Source organism: Aquarana catesbeiana, linkage group LG02 (genome assembly GCF_042186555.1).
Source record: "Aquarana catesbeiana isolate 2022-GZ linkage group LG02, ASM4218655v1, whole genome shotgun sequence".
NCBI lineage: Eukaryota > Metazoa > Chordata > Amphibia > Anura > Ranidae > Aquarana > Aquarana catesbeiana.
Window position 1 is genome coordinate 388,470,449 of NC_133325.1, and position 27,738 is coordinate 388,498,186.

Here is a 27,738-nt window from a genome sequence, read left to right on the forward strand (position 1 = left end):
TGTGACTTATACAGCATGTGCCATTGGTTGGCATATGTGCTGTTGACGTAAGGCTCATAGACGAGGAAGTTTTGACGCTCCGGGCAGGAAGATAAACATAATCATCGTCATTGTCGCCGAGCGGTGCTGGGGGCTCGGGCCGTGCAGCCGACATGCTACGAGGGCTGGGCAGCTGGCTGGGCCTGGATCCTGAGCCGGACACAGAGTCTGCTGAGGAGAAGGAGCAGCAGAGAGCCGCCGAGCAGGAAGTGGTGACAGAACAGAGGGGAGAAGACAAGAGGGTCTGTGTACAGCCTGAGGAGGAGAAAGAGGCGCCCCCACACGACGAACCCGAGGATGTGCTCGTCAAACAAGCCAAAGGCTTCGGCAGTGAGTGTTCTGAGGGGGGGGGGATCCTAACATCTGCACTGGAGACAGCCCAGCCATCATCACTGACATCTGTCAGCCCTCTCTATGTAATGTAGAGGAAGGTGTGGAGAGTTCCCTTCACTTCCTGTCCTATAGACACAACAGGAAGTGAGAGATCTCTCCAAAGTCACTTGAAGGATTCCCTTCTGTTTCTGTTTTGGTGACAACTCAGAATGCAGGATTTTTCCATCATCGGTCACCAGGAGAGAGAGAATCTCCCAAGTAGGGGACACAGACTTTGTATCTGTACTGGTCAATGTTCCTATCGCACACATTCCTGGAAAAGGCCCAATAGAAATGGGCATCAGGCATGACAAAGGGGTTCTGCACAGCTCCAACTTCTTAGCTGTGATGTCCTCTCTCTTCAGTGAAAAAGTTTTGACTTTATCTGAAGATCTGTGATGTGCTGGCAGATATCTACACAGACTCACTATAAACCCAACAGGGGCTCGGAGTCCTCTTCATTCCCCAATCACTATTTCCAGGTTTCGCGTCCTCTTCAACCATTGGGTGGCCATGGATGATGTCATCTCTACATATGTACACAGGAGTGACATCTTCTTCTCTGGCCCTCAAATTCATTCCGGACATCCGAGCCCCTGTTGGGTTTATACCGATTCTGTGTAGATATCTGCCAGCACATCACAGATCTTCATATAAAGTCAAAATTTTTTCACTGAAGAGAGAGGACATCACAGCAAAGAAGTCAGAGCTGTGCAGAATCCCTTTGTCATGCCTGATGCCCATTACTATGGGGCCTTTTCCAGGAATGTGTGCGATAGGAATATTGACTGGACATTTGACAGATTCCATAGACGATCTGGGTGCACTGCTGTTGTACGCCATATGAAGAATTGGCAGGAACAAAGGAAAGGCTAGGCTTGTTTCTTCATTTTAATATTCCTGCTGGAGAAATGTATCAGTGCAGAGTTAAAGCTGAACACCAGCAAAAAATGTTTAACCCATAGCAACTTATTATAAAAAAATCTTTAGCAAGGAGCATACATTCCACATTAATAATTCTGCTACTAAAATGAGTGTGTACTGTAAATTGCCTCCAGCATTGCACCTGTTTCTTCATGCTGGAGGCTGCCATTGTCAGCAGCTACGTTATTTGTAGCTGCTGACTTTTTACATTTTTTTTTTCCCCAGGCGGAACACTGCTTTAAATGTCTGGTGTCATAACTGATGACATGTGCAGCACCATGGCAGTTGCAGATCAAACAGAAGCAGCTTACTTGGCTGTAATGGATAAGAGGGCTTAACCACTTGCTGACCACAATACGTACATATTCATTTCAGTTTGCAGGTGGTTTACCGGGATTATGGCTGAAGATTTTTTTCAGCAGATGGCCGACTTTCTCGTGAAACTTGCCCGAGTGGCTCATGAGCCACTGGGCTGGGTTCTGAAGCAGCGAGAGGGGATGTCTCTTTGATCGACTTTATGGTCTTGGAGGACCAGAGTGTCACTTATGGTCCAGGCTGGAAGAAAAAAAAAAATTAAAGTGAAATTTCAAACTTTTTTTTTTTCCTTTGTTTTTAAAGGTAAAGGAGAGATTTGGGGTCTTTTTGACCCCAGATCTCTCTATAAAGAGGACCTGTCATTCTTATTTCTATTACAAGGGATGTTTACATTACTTGTAATAGGAAAAAAAGTGAGAAGGAAAAAAAATAAATAATAATTTAAACGGACAGTGTAAAAATAAAAAGTATAATAATAATTAAAAAAAAAAAAGAAAAATTGAAAGTGCCCATCTCTCCATGCTCGCGCGCAGCAGAGAACGCATACGTAAGTCACGCATGGGCTATGTAAACGGTATTTGAATGACACGTGAGGTATTGCAGCGAATCTTAGTGTGAGAGCAATAATTCTAGCACTATATCTCCTCAGTAACTCTAAGCAGGTAATCTGTAAAGGCGTTTAAAGCATTGCCGATAGAGATTTTTAAGTACCATAGTTTGTCGCCATTCCACAAGCATGTGCAGTTTTAAAGCGTGACATGTTAGTTATCCATTTACTTGATGTATCATCTTTCACATTATACAAAAAAATGGGGTAACTATTGTGTTTTTTTTTTTTTTTTTTTTTTTTTTGTTTGTTTTTTTTATTCATTAAAGTGTTTTTTTTTTTTTTTTAAATTGCGTATGCAAAACCAATGCGCAAATACCGTGTGATATAAAAAATTGCAACAATTGCCATCTTATTCCCTAGGGTCTCTGCTAAAGGAAAAAAAAAGTATAATGTTTGGGAGTAATTTTCTAGCAAAACATGCTGCTTTAAACTTGTAAACAAAAAGTGCCAGAAAAGCCTGGTCTTCCACTTTAAGGCTGTCAGCAGATTGGCCTCTACAAATTTAACAGTGCCTAAAAAATGGAGAGTAACTGAGCATGTGCAGAGTAGGGTGAGACAGTGTATTACTGGATATTAATTATTAAACAGTATGGACACTTATGTTTAATGATTTACATAGCCATACCTGCAAAAGTGGCCAGCCTAAAGTCATCTAGCAGGTCTCTGACCTGGACTAATGAGCATGTTCATATTCGTGGTCTGAAACTTTAAGCACATACTTTGTTATTGGCACTTTACTTCTAAGTAGTAAAGTAAGGCGAGAATGAAACCTGTATTGTGTACCTTCAAACACAAGTCAAGATCCATTCCTTGCAACGTCCATTATTCCATCCCTAGTAAATTCTCCTAGCAAAATCTAACTGCTGAAGCCTTTTGATTACTTTGTCAGGTGGCACTTGTGTTTGTGTACACTGTGCTGACTCCTAGCATTACCACTTGTGGGAAAGCATATGATGAAGAACAATAGCTACCACATCAAAACTAAACATTGATCCAGTCCTCCAAGTATTTATATCAAAGCTATAACAATGATTTGGCTCAATAAACCCAGGCACCAGGACACTCTTTGTGGTCATCAAGCCTGTGCAGCAGCTGCCTCATTTTTATATATCTTTATCTCAAATTTTTTTTGTAGCACATTAGCCAAAATTGAGCTGCTTTAACAAAGGATAAAAAGATTTTTCACCTGCCACCTATTCAGGCATTGGTATAACCTAGCACAAAATAACTTGTCATTGTCACAGGACCCTTCTTATTATTTTTTTTTAATTATTGTTATTATAAGATTCCACACTTTGCAGTGTAACTTTACCCCAGTGATTACTTGTTTTCCTTTCCTTATACTGTAATAGTAAACAGCGTGGGAAAATGGATAAGATGTTTTGTAAATTGTACCATTTTACGTGTAATTTTAGGTACTATCCTGTTTATATTTTTTACTTTTACAATATTCCTTTTAGGTTATCTCCTGAATTTTGCTTCAGTTGCCACAAAAAAGTTATCTGAATCCGTTGCTGAAACTGCCCACAACATTAAGAAGTCAGTCGAAGAAGGAAAAATTGATGGCATCATTGAAAAGGTGTTGTGTTGACTTTTATAAAGTATAGTGTATATCTAAAAATAAGCTCCATTAAGGTTGGGTATAGACATAAGGTGGTGGTCAGCTTTCTGAGCTATGTGTCCTTTTAAAGGAGATGCTTTCATTTTATATCGGCAAACAATAGTTTTTTTGACAATCCAGTATAAGCTAACTTTAATGTTGGGAGTGCTGTCTGTATGTTGGCCATCTCTTTCCATAACTTCCTGGATTCCCTGCATGCTTTGCAGCGTCTCTTCTTTAGTTTTTTTATTCAATTTCCTAAGGACTACATATCCCATGGTACTTTGCTGCCTGCAAGCAGTGATTCCGGACTGCTCCTGAAATTCCTCTACACCTCTGTAGTTCAGAAGCCAGGCCCTTATATTACACCACCATACATGCATTTGTACCTCTGAGGCTGCCCTTTTCTCAGGAAAAAATATTGATTGGTGGGGAAATATTCAGCCCAGCCAGTCATCTTTTTCCCATGACTGGTCAGATGTTGGAGAGGAGTCTGCTTGCATTTAAAGGTGTGCAGAACTAGTGGCATAGTCACTCACTTCTGAAATCCACTGGATAGAGACAATTATCTAATGTCCACCCATCTTGTGAATAAATTGGTGAACTGGGAGATTGTTCATATAATATAAAATTTGGTTTCACAATGTCTTATCCATGTCACATGTGTTGGATGTTACAGACATAGGGGTTGATTTACTAAAGGCAAATCCACTACAAGTGCAGTCATTGTAGATCTGAGGGAAAACTCTGCTGATTGTTATCATCCAATCATGTTTAAGCAAAAATGCTGTTTTTGCCCCCCTCAGATCTACAGTGACTGCACTTCCAAGTGCACTTGTAGTGCAAAGTGGAATTGCCTTTAGTAAATAAACCCCATAGTCTACATTACACAAGTGAGTATTTTTGGATGAGTTTTTGTTGTATTTTATGAACAGAGAATGAGAGTTGTTTAATGTGCAAATTATAAAATAATTTCATATTATATATTTTTTTTAACTTTTCAGACGATTATTGGAGATTTTCAGAAGGAACAGGAAAAGTTTGTACATGAGAAGAATGTAAAAAAGACAGGTATATTATGTGGCTCGTCCTGGAGTACATTAGTACATTCCATGCATGCAGCCAAAAGTCACCCTAAATTTTATGTTTATGTTAATATTATAATATATTAAATTATATTTGTATAGCTTAAAGGGTAACTCTGCTTTTGTGTGTGTGGTGGGGTGGGGTGGGGGGGGGGCGTATACAATTGCCACTCAAGTCATATTGTAACTGAATGTTATTAAAAATGACCTTTTTCTTTTCAGTATGCAGCCCTGTAATCTTCTGTAATATGCAATGGTATATGGCAACCTGGAGGTGCACAGATGGTGCACAGAACACCCCCCCACCAAATATGTAATTTCCTGCTTGTGTGATTGGGTGACTGATTTTCCCAGAAGTCTGCATTAAGATACAAGTCAGATTTTTGGTATTCCACTACAACAAAAATGTCAGGGAATTCACATCTAAGCCCTGGTTCACACCAAATGCAGCTTTGAAATCAAGCTACGTCAGTATGATTTCAAAGGCGCTGGTCAGTGTTTCATGTGCAGCTTGTTCACAGATGTCAATGAAATCACCAAAAATAGTGTAGGAAGCTTTTCAAAGTCGGTGCAAGTAGGAGTTGCATAAATTTTAACGGTTCCATAGCCAAAAATAGGGTGCGACTTGTCATGAGACTTTGATCTCTCAAATCACATAAGTCGCACTGGTGTGAATTGGGGCTAAAGGGACGCAGAACTTGCCACTTTCCTCATTAGAGCCCTGAAAATGCAGCAGCTGATTGAGAATTATAAAACCACTCCCATATAGATTCACTCTACACATGGACACACAGACAGCTATTTCTTCAAAATAACAAAAGGGAGAAATTTACAACAAAGTTTGGTAAAGTCCTTGCAATGTACATAGATCACCAGAGGGGAATGGGGTGTGCGTGTGTTTTTTTTTTTTTTTTTTTGTTTATTTTTCCGCTCCACAAAAGTTGAGTTACTCCTATTTAATACAGACCTCAAATCGTGTCTCAGGTTTGGGGAGGTTAAATTAATCCCTCCCATAATATGGTAAGCTCTGTCTGCTAATGACAGTATCCAAAAGGGCTAAAGTGTTAGTAAGTTTGGAACGACTGCCCAAAAGTAAGTGTGTGTGTGTGTGTGTTTGTACTGTGGGCAGATATATCTTTCTGTTAAAGAGGAACTGTAGTGCATTTTTATACCTTTTTTTTAGAATACTGGACCAGAGTAATAACATCATAGCTAGTAAGATGCTCACTGCAAATAAATGTACCATGGGCTCCATTTCCGCCATTCCGGATGATCCCATATGATTTGGCTCACGTTCTATTAAACGCTTCCCTAAACTTTGCCTGCCCCCCTGTAACGTGTCAGGTCTGCACGCAGGCGCATCATTTTTAAGGGATGTTAATGCTGTGTATTGGCTGCTGCTTTGGGACAAGGACAACCCATACACAAACCAAGAAGCATGTGAACTTGAGGCAGTTGCTGGATGAGTGACCACATGTCACCTTGGCATTCAGTCTTTCAAGTTCCAGCATCTGAATAATGCAGAGTGAAGAACACGTGCAAAACATTCTGGAATGACTTTGAAGAATGCTACTTTACAACTGCAAACATGTCAGGGAGTGTGGCCAGAGCAGCTCTGGCTGAGGCTATACACAGCCACAGTCCCATCTGAAGCACCGGGTCGGTTTAAGGGGCGTCTTATCCCGCATGTGTCCACGCTTTTTGATCATATAAACGTTCAGAATTGCTCTGGCTGGAAGGGCATTGAACAATTTTGTCATGGTGTGTTTAGTGGGTCCCCAATCTGCATCTCAATATTGGTGTTACTATAATAAAGGTATAATAATACAAAAATATTACATTTTTTTTTTTTTTTTAAGGAATATTGACTGTTTTCTAGTTTCATAAAACCTGAAACCTGAACCCCCCCCTTCCCGCCAGAGCCATTCTGAACTTTTTATATTTTCGAATTTCAGTAATAACAAAGGAGGCAAATGTTGTTTTTATGAATGGGATAAACAAATTGAATTTTAAGTGTTGTATATGCATTGTATTTTAGGCACCTTTTTAAAGTCCCACGTTTAAGGAAATTTTTGTTACACATTTGTAATTTTAGGGACTATGGTGCCCCACCCTCTATGGAGATACACAACACACACGTACTTTTATTTTTCTTTCAATAATGGATGTTCGTTTACAGTAAACTTATCAAATGTGATTATCATTATTCTTCTACAGGTGGCTCTAAATTGTATATTGTGCAGCAGTTAGCCTGGCTAGTTTTACCAGTACAGCATGCCATTGTGAATCTTGTTGACTCTGCATTTTATTTTACATTGTTTGAGCTGCCTGATTAGTATTAATGCCATTATTGCAATTTGCCCTTTCAAGGAACACATACAGCTGTTATTTATTATAATGCAATGATACAACAGCTGCATGCTGGTTATTAATAATTTGTTTTGCTTCTTACAAAACATCAAATTGCATCAAAGTTTACCATAAGGACAAAGGGGAGTACTTAGGGAGCGAATGTGAAGAAAGCCACAGTACGTCAGCTGCAGAATTTTGTGCACCATTGGATCCAATATTCCCATTAATCCCCAGTTCAGACTGGCCATACAAAGGCAGTTCAGGCATTTTCAACTTTTTTTTTTTTTAACCAGCATTAGATTTCTAATATGATCAAAGCTACTGAAAAAAACAAAGTCAACCTACTATTAACAAATATCGAAAGCTATGATTGATTTTGCAGATTTGAATGGATCTAATGATTTGAAAGATACACTCGCGTAAACCTAGATTGCAAACAAAAGCAGTCCGATAGAAAGTGTTCATATTTTCCACCAAATTCTTTCAGGGTTTCTGTAACTTTGTTGCCCTGTAGTTGATAAACAATGTGGATTATTCATTTTATTTTTGTGTGCAACTGCATCGTGTTCTTACATTTTAATTCTGTATTAGCCCTGGTTATACATTTTTAGAGGTCAGTTGGCAGGACATGTGCGATCCTGGCCACCAAAGACAGACCCACTGTTCAACGCTTTCCTAAATATGAATGTTCAGCTTGACTGAGAATTTCTGCTAATCTTCTGCTAAGGCAGAAGAAGAGGAAAGATGCAGGCAGATGTTGCTCGCACCACTTGGCCTGGTGGCAACAACTGTGTTTGGAATAGGTCTGCCTGATCAATTATTTCACCTAAGAACAGTTGTGTAGAGGTCATGCTAGGGACTAATGAGCATGAAAACAGTTGCCATCTTATGTCTATGGGCAACTGTACTGTCTGGCTTTCTTCATTGCTGACCATCTGAAACTCTCTAGTCGATTTTGACCTAGTACTAGGAACGTAAACAATATATTTGTTTGTCTTATTAGATGCAGCAGTTCCTCCTTGGGTTGGGTACAGTGAAGAGGAAACCATTCAGCAGCAGATCCTGGCCCTGTCTGCAGTAAGAACTTCTTTTGTCTGTGTAGTGTTCTGGTATCAAATCTTGGTTTCCTTTATCAGTTTCTGACAAGCAACTCCTCCAATTAGTGCCTTTTTGGAGTGAATACAGGTTCAGTATTCAAGGACACTATATACTGAATGTGGATGCAATATTCAAGGACGCTGTACTGAATGCCGGTTCCGTTTTCAAGGACACTACACTAAATGTGGGTTTTATATTTGGGGACACTATACCAAATGCTGGAATTACTTGTATTTTAGGAATAAATATATATATATATATATATATATATATATATATATATATATATATATACACACACACACACACGTTATACTGTACTTACTTTCTCTGTGCTGTAGATTTGCACAGAGCAACCCAGAATCCTCCTCGTGTCCCCTATCGGCGCTCCTGACTCCTGCCAAGTACCCCCAAAACAAGCAGCTTGCGTTGGGGGCACATAAGCAGGCTCACTCCTGAGCTGCTGCTCTGCATGTTCATTTATACACAGAGCTGCTGCTCGGCCTCACCCCCTGATAAACAATGAATCAATACCTCTCCTTCAGCACTCATAGAAAGAATTATTATTTAAAATAACATAAGCAGCTACTATAATAATGAAACACGGAACCACAAATATGTTATAGCAAAAAAAATACCAAAACATTAGTAGTGGTAAACAATCAAAATGTTTTTAAGATTGCTAAAAAATCCACTTTGTCAGTGAATGTGAGCAAATGTGAGTATAAGATTGTCCACCAAAAGAAAGATTTTTGAAGGTGATCGCAGATTTTTTTATCCAGACGATCACCTTCACCACACCGCGTGTGTAACACTCCCCCAAGGTCATCCACTTTACCAGATAGTACTGGGTCATGAGCTTGTCTTTAGATAATTGCTGGCAGCAAACGCTGCATCTCTCCATCTAAATTAATGCTCAACACAAGCAAAAAACAAGGATGCACATAGCGTAATCCAGTAACTATAAAAGTGTTTATTTAAAATGTTTCCCTTATGGTTGTACAATTACAATGTAACAAAATGTTAAAAGTGAGCAGTGTAACAAAATGTTAAAAGTGAGCACGCCCTCTGGCAAAGCGATGATGAAACGCGTCAGGCGTGACCACGCAGCAACCCACGTCCTCGGATTCCCTGCTTGCCTTACCCGGGCACACCGCTGTATCAGTGAGAGGTAGACAGGAGATTACGACTTTGATGTTTATTTGATACATGCTTTTAATATTTTGTTACATTGTAAGAGCACAACCATAAGGGAAACATTTTAAATAAACACTTTTATCGTTACTGGATTACGCTATGTGCATCCTTGTTTTTTGCTTGTGTTGAGCATTAATTTAGATGGAGAGATGCAGCGTTTGCTGCCAGCAATTATCTAAAGACAAGCTCATGACCCAGTACTATCTGGTAAGTGGATGACCTTGGGGGAGTGTTACACACGCAGTGTGGTGAAGGTGATCGTCTGGATAAAAAATCTGCGATCACCTTCAAAAATCTTTCTTTGGTGGACAATCTTATACTCACATTTGCTCACATTCACTAACAAAGTGGATTTTTTATCAATCTTAAAAACATTTTGATGTTGTGTTTTTTTTTTTGTTTTTTTTTTTTTACCATCATGCATAGAATGCCTGAAGGTAAAAAACCTTGAGCCTTTACTTTTAAGATTTGTGTGGAATAGTCCTTTGGAATTAGGTTGGAGCTTTCCATTGGCACATGTCTGCAGCACTCAAGATAATTCCAAATAAGTTGCACAGTGTATCTGCACCAATGCAGCATTTTATAAAGCAGGGATATGCAATTAGCGGACCTCCAGCTGTTGCAGAACTACAAGTCCCATGAAGCATAGCAAGACTCTGAAAGCCACATTGCACCCAGAGGCAGAGGCATGATGGGACTTGTAGTTTTGCAACAGCTGGAGGGCCGCTAATTGCATATCCCTGGTATAGAGTAATTTTTTCAACTGGACATTTAGGAAGTCTTGTTCATGTGAACACTGTGTTCCAAAGTTGGAAAATGTGGAATATGCAAACAGCAGTTGCATTTCTGTTATCTTAGCTGTATTTAGAATTTCTGTAATTTGCTCATGTTGCGGTCTTTGTGTTTTGTTATCATAGGATCGAAGAAACTTCCTCAGAGATCCTCCTGCCGGTGTCCATTTTAATTTTGACTTTGAGCAGATGTACCCTGTTGCTCTTGTAATGCTTCAGGAGGATGAGCTGCTTAATCGTATGAGATTTGATCTTGTACCCAAGCTGTAAGTGATGTGAATTTGTTGTCATGTCTCATAACAAAAACCCAATCTGTTTTCTGCTTCACTGGGACTCCCATTGCTCTTTATTACTGGCTGTATGTACATTGCAGTATTTTTATGAAAGACCTCAATAAGACACCTACATGTAGCTGGTGATTAGGGAAGAGCCCGATGTTCGAGTCGAACGGGGCAAATTCGAAAGCTGCCGGAACACCGTTAAAGTCTATGGGACGTTAACATGAAAAATCAAAAGTGTTAATTTTAAAGGCTTATATGCAAGTTATTGTCATAAAAAGTGTTTGGGGACCTGGGTCCTGCCCCAGGGGACATGTATAAATGCAAAATGTTTTTTAAAAACGACCGTTTTTTCGGGAGCAGTGATTTTTTTTCTAATGCTTAAAGTGAAACAGTAAAAATGAAATATTCCTTTAAATATTGTGCCTGGGGGGGTGTCTATAGTATGCCTGTAAAGTGGCACATTTTTCCCATGTTTAGAACAGTACCACAGCAAAATTACATTTCTAAAAGGAAAAATTGTCATTCAAAACTGATCGCGGCTGTAATGAATTGTCGGGTCTAGGCAATATATATAAAAATCATTGAAAAAAAGAGCATGGGACCCCCCCCCCTCAGTCCATTACCAGGCCCTTTGGGTCTGGTATGAATATTAAGCAGAACCCCGAACCAAAATTAAAAAAAAAAATTGCGGTGGTGTCCATTTTAATTTTGACAAATCATTACAGCCGCGATCAGTTTTAAATGACAATTTTTCCTTTAAGAAAAATTGCCATTTAAAACTGATCCTTGGCTGTAATGAATTGTCAAAATTAAAATGGACGCCGCAATTTTTTTTTTGTAATTTTGGTTTGGGGTTCTCCTTAATATTCATACCAGACCCAAAGGGCCTGGTAATGGACTGAGGGGGGATCCCATGCTTTTTTTTTTTTTTTTTTTTTTTCAATGAGTTTTATATATATTGTCGAGACCCGACAATTCATTACAGCCGCGATCAGTTTTAAATGACAATTTTTCCTTTTAGAAATGTAATTTTGCTGTGGTACTGTTCTAAACATGGGAAAAATGTGCCACTTTACAGGCATACTATAGACAACCCCCAGGCACAATATTTAAAGGAATATTTCATTTTTGTTGTTTCACTTTAAGCATTAAAAACCACTGCTCCCGAAAAAACGGCTGTTTTAAAAAAAAAAAAAAAAAAATTGCATTGATACATGTCCCCTGGGGCAGGACCCAGGTCCCCAAACACTTTTTATGACAATGACTTGCATATAAGACTTTAAAATTAGCACTTTTGATTATTCATGTTCGTGTCTCATAGACTTTAATGGTGTTCGTGTGTTCTGCCGAAATGTTTTGCCTGTTCACATGTTCTGCTGCGGAACGAACAGGAGGGTGTTTGGCTCAACCCAACTGTAATCATAGGAGATGAGAATCATATTACAAAGCATATGGTGAAAATTAGTTGTGCCTGTGTGCAACATCCACATGGCAAATTTCAAATACATAGACCCCTAAAAGTCAAATGCATTATCAGTCTGTAGTAATCTTCTTCTCTTCTTCTTTTTTTTTTCTTTTTTTTTTATATATAGAGTGAAAGAAGAAGTCTTTTGGAGGAACTATTTTTACAGGGTATCACTAATAAAACAATCTGCACAACTAACTGCATTAGCAGCCCAGCAATCCACAGGCAAATCTGACAAGACAAATAGCAAGCCAGATGATGGTGGTTTGGAAGGTACTAGAAATATGGCTTTTGTAACACATTAGAAGGTTGTCTGTCTGGGAAAGTTATTATCTAGGTCATGGTAAGTAGTAGTCTGCCAGGGACTAGATACTTTTACCTACTTTTAGAGTTATTCACTTCAATGGGTTTGATTTACTGAAACTGGTGTACACAGAATCTGGTGCAGCTGTGCATAGTAACCAATCAGCTTCCAAGTTTTAGGCCGTGTTCACACTGGTACGACTTATGCTCCGACTTTAGAAGCACATGTTGTATGACGCGTATAAATCAATTGTCCTCTTTGAGAGCTGTCTTAACTGGTCCGAAACTCCACACCAAAATAAAAAAACATGACGTGGGGGCCCCACCCTCCTGAACCATACCAGGCCACATGCCCTTAACATGGGGGGTGGGTGCGCCCCCACCCCAAAGTACATTTGTCCTCCATGCTCATGGGGACAAGAGCTTTTTTCCCAACAACCCTGGGCGGTGTTTGTCGGGGTTTGCGGGCGGGGTGCCCCCAGATCCCGGCCCCCCCTCCCTATGTGAATGAGTAGGGGTTACATTGTACCTCCCACCCATTCACCCCAAAAAAGTCCTTTATTAAAGCAGCTACAGCGTCTCTTCTCCCTCCGGTGATGTCTTCTTCCTCTGGTTCTTTCTCCGGTTCTTCTTGCTGCGCTGATGTCTTCTTCCTTTGCCAGTTCTTCCTCCAATCTTCTCTCGTCACCAGTTCCTGCTGTAAATGTTAGCTGTGGCGTATACCATTACTTATATAGCCATGGGGCGTGGCCATCCTGTGACATCATCTGGAGACCCCATCCCCTTGTGATGTCACAAGGGGCCACGCCCCCTGGCCATATAAGCATGGCGACAAGGTGCTTGGGGTATGGTTCCCTCCCCCACCCCCCATTCCTGACCTGCCAGGCTGCGTGCTCGGATAAGGTTCTGGAATGGATATGGGGGGGGGGGGTTGGGGCACAGGGCACGCTTCCTTCCTCCTTTTTTTTGGCGAGGTGGCTCCCCTTTAAAAACCATACTAGACAGAGGGGTCGTGTGTTGTCCAGGGGCGTGACCCTATGCTGTGTATATGTATGTGTGTGTATATATATATATATATATATATATATATATATATATATATATATATATAATATTTTGGCAAGGGGTTCCCCCTGAAGATTCATACCAGACTCAAAGGACCTGGTATTTGTCAGGATCAAAGTTGGATCCTGTTCATTGCAGAGGGATTGAAGTCAGACATTAAGTCGCAGGGCAAAGTTGGATGCACAGTCTTACGACTGTCGTGTCGTACCAGTGTGAACCTGGCCTTATTTTGAAAGCGTAATTGAGCAAGCTGAAGTTAGAAGCTGAGTACTATGCAGACTTTCTTCCGAGCAGCAGCATAAGCAGATTCTGTGTGCACCAGTTTTAGTAAATCTCCCCTACTGTGTGTAATCATGCGTACTGGTTTTCCCTTCGAGAACAGTGTGGCTAAAAGTATCCGGTATACAGTTATGTAACCATTATTTTAAGTAATGTCTGGGAATTTTAAAGGAAATCATTACTAATATATTCTGATAAGGTGGGAAAATCCTACTTGCCAGTTTATCATTTTAATAAATTAAGGAAAACTGGAAAGTGAGCGACCTGCATACCATAGCTATAAAACCTCTTGACCATGGACGATTAAGGACAGTTGGGACTTCTGAAGTTTCCAGTGATGGAAAGTATCTTTGCTGTAGAGCAGTGGTCTCCAAACTGTGACGGGGGGCTAGATGCAGCCCTTTGCTTGCTTTTATCTGGCCCTTCGAACACTTTTCCTCCAGCGAGCACCATTCCTCCCACTGACACCATTGATGGGGCACTATTCCTCCCACTCATATCAAAAATGAGGCACTATTCCTCCCTCTAAAACCAAGGATGGAGCATTGTACTCCCACTGATGTTTGTGCATTTTCTACTCCCGCTGGTCACAGTCCGGCCCCCCTAAAGCCTGAAGGGGCCCTTTGTTTAGAAAGTTTGGAGACTCCTGTAGCATTAGAAAATAATGGAAGGTAAGGGACTAGAACCCTAAGTTGACTTATGGGAGCTGGGGTAGTTGGTAAATTGGAGCTGCATTCACTGTAATGTGTTGATTGGAAAAGCTGGAACACAAAGTGATCTATAGTAGGGGGTATTGTAGACTGGTATCTAATGCTGCTGAGTGGTGCTGGGCAGTCAGAAACCCAGCTCTGCTGAGGTGACGATGTGAAATCAATAGCTCATTGCTGCTTAAAAGATGATGGTAACTGTGCAACACAGGAAGGACACAATGAGTGTCAAAACAAAATTTAAGGATCTGTGTGTTCAAATATTCTCCTGTTTCTTACTGTTAAATACTGTATAGTGATTATATTTCTGCTCTTGTTTAGAAACTGTCAGACCAAAGACTCCACCTGTTGCCATTAAAAATCAAATGAAAACTCAGGAGGTAACTAATTTTCTACTTCACGTAATCACTATGAAATACCATGCCATCATTCAAAACCTCATTCAAAATGATTCACTCGGGCTGCAATGTTTTAGCTAGCGGTTAGAAAACCAAAACCATCATTTGCTATTACAATCATCATTTATTTATTTGCTAATCTTGGTACAAATGGTTTGAGCATTTATTGCATAATTTAGTAATCGCTAATAGCGGTTTTATCAGCTTTATCCTCAACTTGTACTTATTTTGTTACTGCACAAATACACAAATTTTCATGGAGTTCTAAAGATCTGTTTCTTCCCTTAATGTCATAACTTTCTCTTTCCCAGGAAGAAGAGGAGATTTCTACCAGCCCAGAAGTATCTGAATTTGTGAGTGAAGCATTTGATTCCTGTGACCTAAACCAAGAAGACCTACGGAAAGAAATGGAACAGCTTGTGCTGGACAAAAAGGATGAGCTTGACACACCAGAAGGTAATCAACTGAATGTGTTTACAGGCGGTCCCCGGGTTACTAATAAGATAGGTTTGTTCTTAAGTTGAATCTGTTTGTATGTCGGAACAGGTACATTTTTTAAGTGTAGCTCCAGCCAAAAAAACTATTTTTAAGCTTTTTGGATAGCATAGGGAAGGGTTAACACCCCTGTAATGTTTGTTTTGCTGTCTGTGTCCCTGTTCAGAAGATTTCACCTCACTTTCTGTCCCAATGACAATTGGATTTTGAAAATTTGGGGTTGTTGTGGAAACAAGCCTTGATGATAAAGCATCAGTAGAGACACCTTTTTCCCATAATAACTTTTACAGAAGTGAATTTCCCTTCTTAGGGCTAGATTTCCTCTCACTTCCTGTTGTCTCCTTCCGTTTGTAAGTAGGAGTCGTTTGTAAGTTGGATGTTTGTAAGTAGGGTATTGTTTTAGCATTGGATGGGAATATGTAATTTTATTTATTTTTTTTTTTTTTACACTTTTCAAAGTGTTAGTCTTGCTGATTTCATTCTGCCCTAAATCGGTTAAATTTTTTTTGAAATGCCTCTATGCCTTTGCCACTGCAAGGTATGTTTGCTTTTATTTTAGAAATCCAACACTGGCAACCTGCTTGAAGACAGGTTAAATATATAACATAGACTTTGCGCAAATAAATGTATGGTATGACACAATATACACCATTATTTTATTTTATTTTATTTTTTAACAAGACTCCACATTTTATCATTAAAGCGGTAGTAAAGTCATTTTTTTTACTTTTACCTACAGGTAAGCTTATAATCAGGCTTGCCTGTAGGTAAAAAGAATATCTACTAAATCTGTACGGTTTAGGAGATCTTCCTCTCGCAATGAGCCGCTGACTTCAGCAGCGCATGTGCTCTGGGGATTCTCAGCTGAAAGTCTGGCAGACGCTGGACCTTGCCGGAAAGAAGCCTCCCGCGCGCATGCGCAGGAGTAACGGCATCGCGGCCCCTGACCACTCACAGCGCCGGAGCTGTGATACCCGGAAGACACACTGAGAAAATGTCAGCTCCCTCGGCATAGACCGGGTGAGATACCGGCACCTCGTTCTAAAGTAAGTATTTTCATAATGAGCTAGTATGCCGTGCATGCTAGCTCATTATGTCTTTTCCCTTACAGGTGTAAGAAAAAAAAAAAAAGTCAGCGGGTTTACTACCGCTTTAACCGCTTAAGCCCCGGAAGATTTGGCTGCGTAATGACCAGGCCATTTTTTTTGCGATTCAGCACTGCGTCGCTTTAACTGATAATTTCGCAGTCGTGCGACACTGTACGCAAACAAAATTGACGTCCTTTTTTTCCCACAAATAGAGCTTTTTTTTGGTGGTATTTGATCGCCTCTGCGTTTTTTTTTTTGTTTGTTTTGTTTTATTTTTGCGCTATAAACAAAAGAAGAGCGACAATTTAAAAAAAAAGACAATATCTTTTACTTTTTGCTATAATAAATATCCCACTTTTTTTTTTTTTTTTTTCCTCAGTTTTAGGCCGATATGTCTACATGTTTTTGGTAAAAAAAAATCTCAATAAGTGTATATTGATTGGTTTGCGCAAAAGTTATAGCATGTACAAAATAGGGGATAGATTTATGGCATTATTATTATTATTATTATAATAATAATACTTTTTTTTTTTTTTTTTTTTGGGACTGCAACATTATGGCGGACACATCGGACACTTTCGACACATTTTTGAAACCATTGACAATTATACAGCGATCGGTGCTATAAAAATGCATTGATTACTGTGTAAATGTCACTGGCAGAGAGGGGGTTAACACTAGGGGGTGATCAAGGGGTTAATGTGTTCACTAGTGTGTGTTCTAACTGTGGGGGGATGGGACTGACTAGGAGGAGACGGAGATTGGTGTTCATATATAGTATGAACATACAATCTGTCTACTCTCCCCTGACAGAACGGGGATCTGTGTTTACACACAGATCCCGGTTCTCGCTCTGTCACGAGCGATCGCGGGAGCCTGCTGGATACTTGCATTGGGGTCAGACACATGTTGCGGACACGCGCAAGCGCACCCCTAGTGACCAAAAGGCGAAGCGGCGTAAAATAACGTTGTTTCGCCCAGCCGTGCCATTCTGCCGCAGTAAAACTGCGGCGGCTGGTCGGCAAGTGGTTAAATAATAAATTGGTACTGAGCTTCAGGCAAGTGACTTTGCCCAGACTGAAAGGTCATCAGTATGCTGCAGGCAGGATGAAGCATTCACTCAGTCTCCTCTCCCTCAGCGATCAACCTGCAACATCATAACTTTAAAACGGACCTCCAGGCTCCTTCAGAAAAAAAATTTAAGTCAGCAGGTACAAATACAGTAGCTGCTGACTTTGAATATTAGGACACCTGTCCACGAATCCAGCGGTGTCTTTACCCGGGCTGATTTTTCAATCGACTCTCGGGTGCTGCCTCCACCATCTGGGCTAATGGAAACTGGCAGTGAAGCCTTGCAGCTTCACAGCTGGTTCCCTATTGTGCATGTGTAAATCACACTGCACTTTGTCAATAGCCGGCAGCAGGGGAAGGAGGGGGGGGGGGGCGAACTTCCGGCTGAGGTCACCGCGGCGACCTCAGCCGGATGTGGGAACCTGTCAAAACCAGGTACCTACACCCCCTACCGAAAGGTGGCAAATGTGGCAGCGGAGGGGGGAGGAGGCAAATAAGCAGAGCTTCCCCATTTGAGTGGAGCTCCGCTTTAAAGCAAGTTATGACATGGAAAGCTGTATCAGGGAGCTGATTGTTACCTCCTCCAGTCAAGAACTAAACTGGTTCCAGGATTTACATGATTGTGTCACCTGTGAGCCACTGTGTCAATCCGGGAAGTAGATCCTGGATTGTACCTGAACAAAGATGGCTCTGACTTTCTGGAGAGAAAAGAGAATGAACACATTGTTATGGGGTGTACGGGGATCTCTGTGAGCGGTGATGTACCTACACATTACTTTAGCATGGATGCACTTAACACTAGGTCCACTTTAAAGCAGAACTTCACTCTCTCAATTGGCAATTGACTATTTTTAATCCTTATGCCATATTTACTTGTTTTAAACTGTTTTCGTACATTTCTTAAGTTACTTCCTGGTTTCCAGGCCGAGGCCAATAATGTCCTACATCCCAGGAGTCTTCAGGAGGGCAGGAGAGGTTTTCTTAGCTTAGCACACCCTCCTGTCTGTATGCCTGAGCCAAGGGCCGACTGATTCCAGGAAGTAAATGCTACATGAATTATCTGCCCTTTTCTCAAGGTGGTCACGGGGGGGATGTTTTTCAAAGTGATTTTTCGGCAAAATAAAGCATGGGGACATGAATCGATTGGTAAGATTGCTTTTATTGTTAAAATTGAACTAAATAGCGTTTTTGGTTTGTGGTCAGATGCAGTGTAGTTCCACTTTAAGCTGGTTATGAACGAAGTTGTACAGCTAAAGTACAGTCATGTCAACAAATTATGAATTAAAAATGGTGCCATCTATTTAAAGTGTATAAAAATTTCTAGGATCAAAAATGTAATATATTGCAGCTTACCAGTCCTTAGATGTAGTGGCTGGATTAGTTTTCTTTTTTCAGGCTTTTTTTTTTTATTTTCTTTTTTTTTTAACTGGTGATCATTCCAATAGCACACTTCTGATGCTAGAGTTACAGCGCTCATTCACTGTACTGTATCTAGTGTTGTCACACTAGGCTCGTCTATTTAACACAAGGAAAGGCGATTTATAGTTCAGGGAAGCAAATTGCTAAGCGCTAATAACATTGTGCTTTCAGTTCAGTGCCCTGAGTTCTGGTAGGACCAACAGGCATTTTTCTGGACTTGCGGAAAATGTTCTTGGCCTGAAAAAAAAAGCAATCTAATGCAGCTGCCACATCAAAGGACTTGTAAGCTGCAATATATTACATTTATGTTTTTATGTTTCCATAACACTTTAAGTGCATGTAAAAATATGCTGAGTGTGGGGTAACTGCCCCTAATAGTCCCAAGCAGAAGTAAAACCAAATGAGGCATTGTACGCTATCTGTTTTTTTTAGAATAGGGAAATATGCTTTTAGGTAGTTCTGCTTTTAATAAATACTTTTTTTTTTTTTTTTTAATTAAACCGTCACTTTTCATTGTTTGTTTTTTTTTTTTTTGTTTGTTTTTTAACTTAAGAGAAGTATGGGGTTTGGTTTTGTTTTCAGATTCATACTTGCCTAGGTGGATGCAGCGTCTGTCCCCCGCCAGCTCTAATACTGAGAACTGAGCAATATAAGACCGCAGATCGCTCGGTTCTCACAGCTCCTCGAGCAGAGAACTGCTGACTGTCAGTCACCACTCTCTGCTCTGCCCCCTCCTGGCTCACTGGAGCGCTGGGCTGTGGAGGGGATTGGAGCAGCTGGCTCAGGCTTTCAGCGGCTTGCTGAAGTCGGGTGCCGGTCCAGGCATGTGGGTGGATCCTGACCCTAGTGTCGCGATCTTGCCCGAGCCTGGACTGGCTCTGTGACACCAGCAGATAGCGGACTTCAGTCTGCTAAAAACTGGTCACGTGACGGGCACTCCTGTTATCCACAAGAGAGAAGTACAGCCAAATGGGCTATGACTGTACTTGTAATGATATGGAAAAATAGCAACCCTTTCTTTTATATATTTGCATTTAAAATCTATAGTGAAAATGTTTTCTCAACCCAATTTACCTTTCTTTCTCGAACATCACGGGACACAGAGCCACAGTAATTACTGATGGGTTATATAGGTATCACTGGTGATTGGACACTGGCACACCCTATCAGGAAGTTCAACCCCCTATATAATCCCTCCCCCTTGCAGGGATACCTCAGTTTTTACGCCAGTGTCTTAGGTGATGGACGTGTAAAGATGTCCTGTGCTGAGCTCCAAAGGGAATATCCTAAGATCCTATACTGGGGCAAGCCAGGCGAACCGGATCCATTCAAAGTGTCTTTTCATGGCCGAATTGAATGGTACCCGGGCCTCGTGTCCGAAGAAACGAGGTTTTACCCGTAATGCTTCTCTTTTTAGAGAGCTGGACCCCGCAGATCAGAAAATGGCTTTAAACTTCCTAATTTCTGGCGAGGTGCTTTACGGTCCCAGAACTGTTGGATCCCCCTACTGATGGGGGCCCCAGTCTCTGACGGTTTTTTCAAACGGAGCCCACCGTGAGAGGTGAAGATTGGGTCTGTGTAAACAGCACCCTGCGGCTGGATAAGGTAAGAGGAGATTCCACTGAATTTTTGAGTTCTAGTGGCTTTTCTCCTTTAAGGTAAATGCATGCTATGCCTATTGTGACCACCGGGGGCTGCCAAGAGCACAAACCTACACATGCTGACTCTGTCTCAGGTGTTGTAATCGCTGTTATGTCCCAGCGTCTCAAGCAGGCTGCAAGCAGGTAAGGTGGAAAGGGGGATTTCTCATGTTTGAATGTTCCCCCCAGGCTAGAGAGGGGCCACAGGGGTCTAGAAAGTGGTTATACCACCCGGGCTCTGCGGCCTAATGGCCACCATCTCTCAAGATAGCCGTTCAAGCAGATCTTGTTACCAGCCTCCCTCCCCCCCCCCCCCCATCCCCAGCCTTTCTCCGGAAGCATGACAGGAGAGTCGGCAGCGCGGGAAGCGCTCGTTTTTTTCAAAACTGGGGGGGGGGGGGGCGGTAGAGGAGGGGGCGGGATGTCAGCACAGAGTGCCAGCTGCAGGCTATTAAAGGCACTCTGTACAGGTGCACTCAGCCTTCTGAGAGACACAGAGCTGACGGTCGCATGTAAGGTGGGACACAGGCATTCTCCTAGGCAGCATTTACTGAAGTAACACCAGACTGAGCATTGGGTAGCAAGGCTTTTAGCCAGACTACATCGCTCAGCGGGCAGTGTTCATTTGTATATCTCACACCTTGTTGCTTTGCACTATGGGTAGAAGAGGTTCAAGCACCCCAGGAACCAGAGACACTAGGGGATCTCGTTCAGGTTCTGAGGGCCCCCTGTGGGCAGCATCCTCCCCCCCTAAAGATGGGCCAGGGACGGCTAGCCAGGGAGAGCCATCGGGGTCAGGGGCTACACCTGCTTCTGGCACTTCAGCCCCTGTATATATTACACAAGAGGTTTTTTCCTCAACCATTAATGGTCTAGAGGAAAGATTAATGGCCTTGATTACGTCTTCACTCAGTGGAAGAAAATGCACTAGGCTTTCCTCTGTTCCCCAAGACCCTCAGACAGAGGAGCTCTGGGATAAAGGAGATGAATCCCTTTCAGAGGATTGGGATGGGATAGATGATTCCTCTTCGGAGGATTCAGGTGGAGAGGGACCCTCTGCGACTTCCCAAGAGGAGAAAGTCTTAGTGCAGATCCTCACTGGATTGGTCCGCTCCACATTTAAATTGCCCATACCTGAAACTGCTAAAGAATCCTCTTCTGCTTTGGGGTCACTGAAACCTTTCCAAGCAGCACATGCTTTTCCTGTTCATACTTTACTTGAAAAGCTTATTTATTCTGAGTGGGATCACCCAGACAAACGTTTTTTTCCGCCGAGAAAGTTTTCAACACTTTATCCGATGGAAGAAAAGTTTATTAAAATGTGGGGAATACCGGCTATTGATGCCGCCATTTCCTCCGTAAATAATAGCCTGACTTGTCCTGTTGACAATGCTCAGATGCTCAGGGATCCTGTAGATAAAAGGATGGAATCCCTATTTAAGGATGTTTTCTCCTTAGCAGGATCAGTGGCCCAACCTGCAGTAGCAGCGATTGGAGTCTGTCAATACTTAAGAGACCATGTTAAGCAGGTCATCAAAGTATTACCTGAACAGCAGGCCCAGGGGTTTGCTAACCTTCCAGCGGCCTTATGCTTTGTGGTTGACGCCATTAGAGACTCTATCGTGCAAACCTCCCGTCTTTCACTGGGGTTGGTGCATATACGTAGAATCCTATGGTTGAAAAATTGGTCAGCCGAAGCACCATGTAAGAAGCTACTGGCTGGGTTTCCATTTCGTGGTGCTAGGTTGTTTGGAGAGGACTTGGATAACTATATCAAGAGAATCTCTTGTGGGAAAAGCACTCTCTTACCTGTCAAGAAGAAGAGTAAGCGTCCCTCTTTCAAATGGACTCTTTCCCCAGCGCCGGGGGCTTCAGCCTCCAGGCAGTCTCGACGGCTGCCTCCATCGGGGTCCAGAGACAAGAGTCAACCCCAGGGACAAAAGAAGTCCTGGGGAAAGAAGCCTACTAGGCAAAACACTAAGACCTCTGCATGAGGGGGCGCCCCCGCTCACTCGAGTGGGGGGAAGACTGCGACAGTTTTCAGAGCTCTGGCACGAGGACTTCCAGGACAGATGGGTAGTCTCCACGGTAACCTTAGGGTACAAGCTGGAGTTTCAGGAATTCCCTTCTCCTCGGTTCCTCAGATCAAATGTTCCCAGAGACCCAGAGAAGAAGCAGTCGTTCCTTCTAGCGTTAGAGCGACTTTTGTCGCAGGAGGTCATTATGATAGTTCCCGCAAAGGACCAGGGATTGGGCTTCTATTCCAACCTTTTTACGGTCCAAAAGCCAAATGGGGATGTCAGGCCCATTTTGGACTTAAGGGATCTGAACCGATTCCTAAGGATTCAATCCTTCCGCAGGGAATCAATTCGAACAGTAGTTCCCACCCTGCAGGGAGGAGAATTTCTGGCATCAATAGACATCAGAGATGCATATCTGCATGTGCCCATTTTTCCTGCTCTTCAGAAGTTTCTGCGCTTCGAGGTAGGAGGGCGCCATTTCCAGTTTGTGGCTCTGCCTTTCGGGATAGCCACTGCACCTCGAGTGTTCATAAAGATCTTGGCTCCTCCTCTGGCCAGATTAAGGGCTCAGGGTATGGCTGTCATAGCATACCTAGACGACCTGCTCTTGATAGACCGGTCGGTAGCCTCTTTGAATGGAAACTTGACCACGGTCAGGTATCTAGAACACCTGGGTTGGATCCTCAACTTAGAAAAGTCTTTCCTAAAACCAGTAAGAAGACTGGAGTATTTAGGTCTGATTATAGATACAAGCCAGGAGAAAATATTTCTACCCCAGGCAAAGATCACTGCTTTGAGAGAGCTGATTCTGACAGTAAGGACCAAGTAGGGTCCCTCAGTCCGCCTTTGTATGAGGCTACTAGGGAAGATGGTGTCTTCATTCGAAGCAGTTCCCTATGCTCAGTTTCACTCAAGAATGCTGCAACACCGTATTCTGTCGACCTGGAACAAGAAGGTTCAGGCATTAGACTTTCCGATGCACCTGTCGCATGCAGTGCGTCAGAGCCTCAATTGGTGGCTCATACCCGAAAACCTGCAGAAGGGGAAATCCTTTCTACCGGTTACCTGGACGGTGGTAACAACAGATGCCAGTCTGTCAGGTTGGGGAGCAGTTCTGGAACAGGCTGCGGTCCAGGGGGTATGGTCCAAAACAGAGAGGACCTTACCCATCAACATTCTGGAGATCCGGGCGATACATCTAGCTCTAAAAGCCTGGACTATCAGGCTACAGGGTTGTCCGGTCAGGATCCAGTCCGACAATGCCACAGCAGTGGCTTATGTCAATCATCAGGGAGGCACCCGGAGCAGAGCTGCTCAAAAAGAGGTGAACCAGATCTTAGTCTGGGCAGAGATGCATGTGCCATGCATATCGGCAGTTTTCATCCCGGGAATAGAAAATTGGCAGGCGGACTATCTAAGTCGCCAGCAGTTACTTCCAGGGCAATGGTCTCTGCATCCCGACGTCTTTTGGGCCATATGCCAAAGATGGGGGGTTCCAGATGTAGATCTCTTTGCATCCCGATTCAACAAAAAGATAGACAGATTTGTGGCAAGGACAAAAGATCCTCTTGCATGCGGGACGGATGCGTTGGTGATTCCGTGGCATCGGTTCTCACTGATTTACGCATTCCCGCCTATTCTGCTACTACCACGACTCCTTCGCAGGATCAGGCAGGAAAGGAAGTCGTTACTTCTGGTGGCCCCCGCTTGGCCCAGAAGGACTTGGTATGCAGAAATAGTAAGGATGACGGTAGGTTCCCCGTGGACACTACCGGAACGCCCAGACCTGTTATCTCAAGGTCCAGTGTTCCATCCTGCCTTACAAACGCTAAATTTGACGGTTTGGCTATTGAGACCCACGTTCTGAAGAGTCGTGGGCTCTCAGGTCCTGTCATATCTACCTTGATTAATGCAAGGAAGCCAGCTTCCAGGATGATTTATCATAGAGTCTGGAAGGCTTATATAACCTGGTGTGAATCCAGAGGTTGGCATCCCAGGAAATATGTCATAGGTAGAATCCTTGATTTTCTACAGATGGGATTAGAGATGAAGCTGGCCTTGAGTACCATCAAGGGCCAGGTCTCTGCTTTATCAGTATTATTTCAGCGGCCACTTGCTTCGCATTCTTTGGTCCGAAACTTTATGCAGGGGGTGATGCGTCTTAATCCTCCGGTTAAAGCGCCCCTAAACCCCTGGGACTTGAATTTGGTCCTGGCTGTGTTACAGAAACGGCCTTTTGAACCAATAAGTCAGATTCCTTTGGTCTTGTTGACAAGGAAATTAATTTTTCTGGTGGCCATCTCTTCTGCTAGAAGAGTATCAGAATTAGCAGCTCTTTCCTGTAAGGAGCCTTATTTGATTATACACAAGGATAGAGTGGTACTACGCCCTCATCCTAGTTTTTTACCGAAGGTGGTTTCTGATTTTCATTTAAACCAAGACATTGTTCTACCTTCCTTTTTTCCAGATCCCCGTTCTCCGGAAGAGAGATCTCTACATTCGTTGGAGTAAGAGCAGTTAAGGCCTATCTAGGGGCAACTACTCAGATCCGCAAGACGGATGTTTTGTTTGTGCTGCCAGAGGGTCCCAATAGAGGACAGGCAGCGTCAAAAGCTACCATTTCTAAATGGATTCGACAGTTGATCATTCAAGCTTACGGTTTGAAACAGAAGATTCCTCCGTTTCAGATCAGGGCACGTTCCACAAGGGCTATTGGTGCTTCTTGGGCAGTGCATCACCGGGCCTCTATGGCTCAAATCTGCAAGGCCGCAACCTGGTCTTCAGTTCATACATTCACCAGATTCTATCAGGTGGATGTGAGAAGGCATGAGGATATCGCCTTTGGGCGTAGTGTGCTGCAGGCAGCGGTACAGGGTCCTCAGGTCTGATTGCACCCTACTTGGTCATGGTCCCCCCCCTCAGGTAGCATTGCTCTGGGACATCCCATCAGTAATTACTGTGGCTCTGTGTCCCGTGATGTTCGAGAAAGAAAATAGGATTTTTTAAAACAGCTTACCTGTAAAATCCTTTTCTTTCGAAGGACATCACGGGACACAGAGGTCCCGCCCCTCTTCTAATACACTATATTGCTTGGCTACAAAACTGAGGTATCCCTGCAAGGGGGAGGGATTATATAGGGGGTTGAACTTCCTGATAGGGTGTGCCAGTGTCCAATCACCAGTGATACCTATATAACCCATCAGTAATTACTGTGGCTCTGTGTCCCGTGATGTCCTTCGAAAGAAAAGGATTTTACAGGTAAGCTGTTTTAAAAAATCCTATTTTTTAGTGTCCTCCTCACATTTTTAAGTGCTTTCAGAATGGTGTCTTTTTTCTCCTATTGTGCAGAATTTACTGCCAATAGCTCCTAGTCAGAATAGGAAAGGATGACCGTTTTTCTGATCAAAATGGCTGGTTACTTTGTTAAATGATATCTAAACATAGTACAGCATGTACACAGCATGAATACATCAGGTGTCTCAATATGCACATATTACAGTGATTTTTTTTTTTTTTTTTTTCGGATTTGTAGAAGTACAGAGGGCTCGCAAAAATGGCAACTCATCCATTTTAGATGTAAACTGGCTAACTATTATCTTGCTTGCACTGTTGATGGCATTCCTATTGCCATTCCATAGGTGATTAGCAGAGATCAGTCTGAGCAGCTGAGGTGGCTGTACAATGATTTTTTTTTTTTTCCAGTAGGTGATATTGATTTGGTCTGTTGGGATGTGACTAAATATAGCCACAATGATAAAGTTGCTGACCTGGTTAAAGTAGAGCTGCCATTCTGTTTGTTCTAATTATCCTTCATTTTACAACTACCTTTTGCAGACTTTATTTTAAATCGTTTATAATTTTAATTATTTATTGGTTTCTGAATTTCAGAGGAGTCAGAAGACTGGATCCAGGAATTACAACAAGTGGTTCAAGAATACGAAGTAGTCTCTGGCTCCGATAAAATGAAGGATGAGAACTGGGACAAAGAGATAGAGGAACTCCTCCAGGAGGATTAATTGCACTCACTCTGAATACAGCCTGGACTAAAAAAAAAAATCTCTTCTCTTGTGTAACGTTACTACAGTCATTCCAGCACAAAGGCAGAATGGCATTTACTTGCTCAAGTGACCTTGTCAACATCTGTGTTTTTTTTTTTTTTTTTTTCTTTCTTTTTTTTTTTTTTTTCCCTGATCATCACCAAATGTCAGAGCTCAAGGAATATGGTTGATGAACTTGCTGTCACTTGGAAGTGCGTGGACCTATGAGATGCTTTCTCTGTTATGGTTTTATACTGTATTTTTTCATAAGGAATAATTTCATGATGTAACAAACTAAAGTGATTTAAACTGTGTGTATGGTATATGGGTTTATAAGTTATGCAATATTTTCTTTTTTTTTCTCATTATAATATATTTAAGACTAGTTCTGTAGAAAAATTACACACACAGTCTAATCAAGCTCTTGCACCCCTGGCTCAGGTGCCAAACATCTGTTTACTTCTTTATGGTAATGAATTGTCTTATGCAGTTTTCTTTCTAATTTTAACACCATTTCAGAGTATAATTGTTTGGCCTTGCACAATTTATTGGTTAAGTTATGACAGTAAAGTTTTACATAATTTTAATATTAGTAGCGTCTTTTTATTTATTTATTTTTCTCAAATTGGTATTCATTTGATTTTGACCACTTGACCTAAGCAGTAAATGGTAGCATTTGCTGGCTTCCCTATTGGAAGACTCCAAAATATGAGAGCAGGGTAACATTATTTACGTTCTAATGGTCAAGGTTTAAATGGCAAATACGAGGACATCTATTCACAACCCTGCTTCCCCTATGCCTGTAGCAAATGTACAAACGAGCACCAAACATGTTCTTGTAATACAGTGATAACTCGGTTCACAAACTTAATTCGTGAAACGACTCTGGTTGCGATCCGAGGCAAATTTTCCCATAGGGTTCAATGTAAACCGGTTTAATCCATTCTGAACTTCTTTTTTTTTTTTTTTTTTTTTTTTTTGTTTTATATATAAATCTATGAAATGCATGTACAAAAAAAAGGATTTTAAACATATGTTACATACAGTCTTTTACAGTAAGCTGACCTCTTTCATGTGTACATCTAA

The 27,738-nt window shown here is 42.0% G+C and overlaps 1 protein-coding gene across 1 annotated transcript; it reads left to right on the top strand.

Moving 5' to 3' along the window:
* Window positions 1-27,239, top strand: SYAP1 (synapse associated protein 1). Its single transcript, XM_073615192.1, has 9 exons — window positions 1-369; window positions 3,721-3,839; window positions 4,865-4,931; window positions 8,301-8,374; window positions 10,510-10,649; window positions 12,257-12,402; window positions 14,805-14,863; window positions 15,193-15,337; window positions 26,504-27,239. Exons 1-9 carry the CDS (start codon window positions 153-155, stop codon window positions 26,629-26,631), a joined length of 1,095 nt encoding a protein of 364 aa, XP_073471293.1. The 5' UTR covers window positions 1-152; the 3' UTR covers window positions 26,632-27,239.
* The last annotated feature ends 499 nt before the right edge of the window (window positions 27,240-27,738 follow it).

Bases quoted from the DNA above. Each gene is read 5' to 3' on its own strand.
- SYAP1 (XM_073615192.1), top strand. From the start codon at position 153: ATGCTACGAGGGCTGGGCAGCTGGCTGGGCCTGGATCCTGAGCCGGAC. The intron at 3,840-4,864 runs GTGTTGTGTTGA...TTAACTTTTCAG, and splicing joins TTGATGGCATCATTGAAAAG to ACGATTATTGGAGATTTTCA. The intron at 12,403-14,804 runs GTACTAGAAATA...GCTCTTGTTTAG, and splicing joins AGATGATGGTGGTTTGGAAG to AAACTGTCAGACCAAAGACT.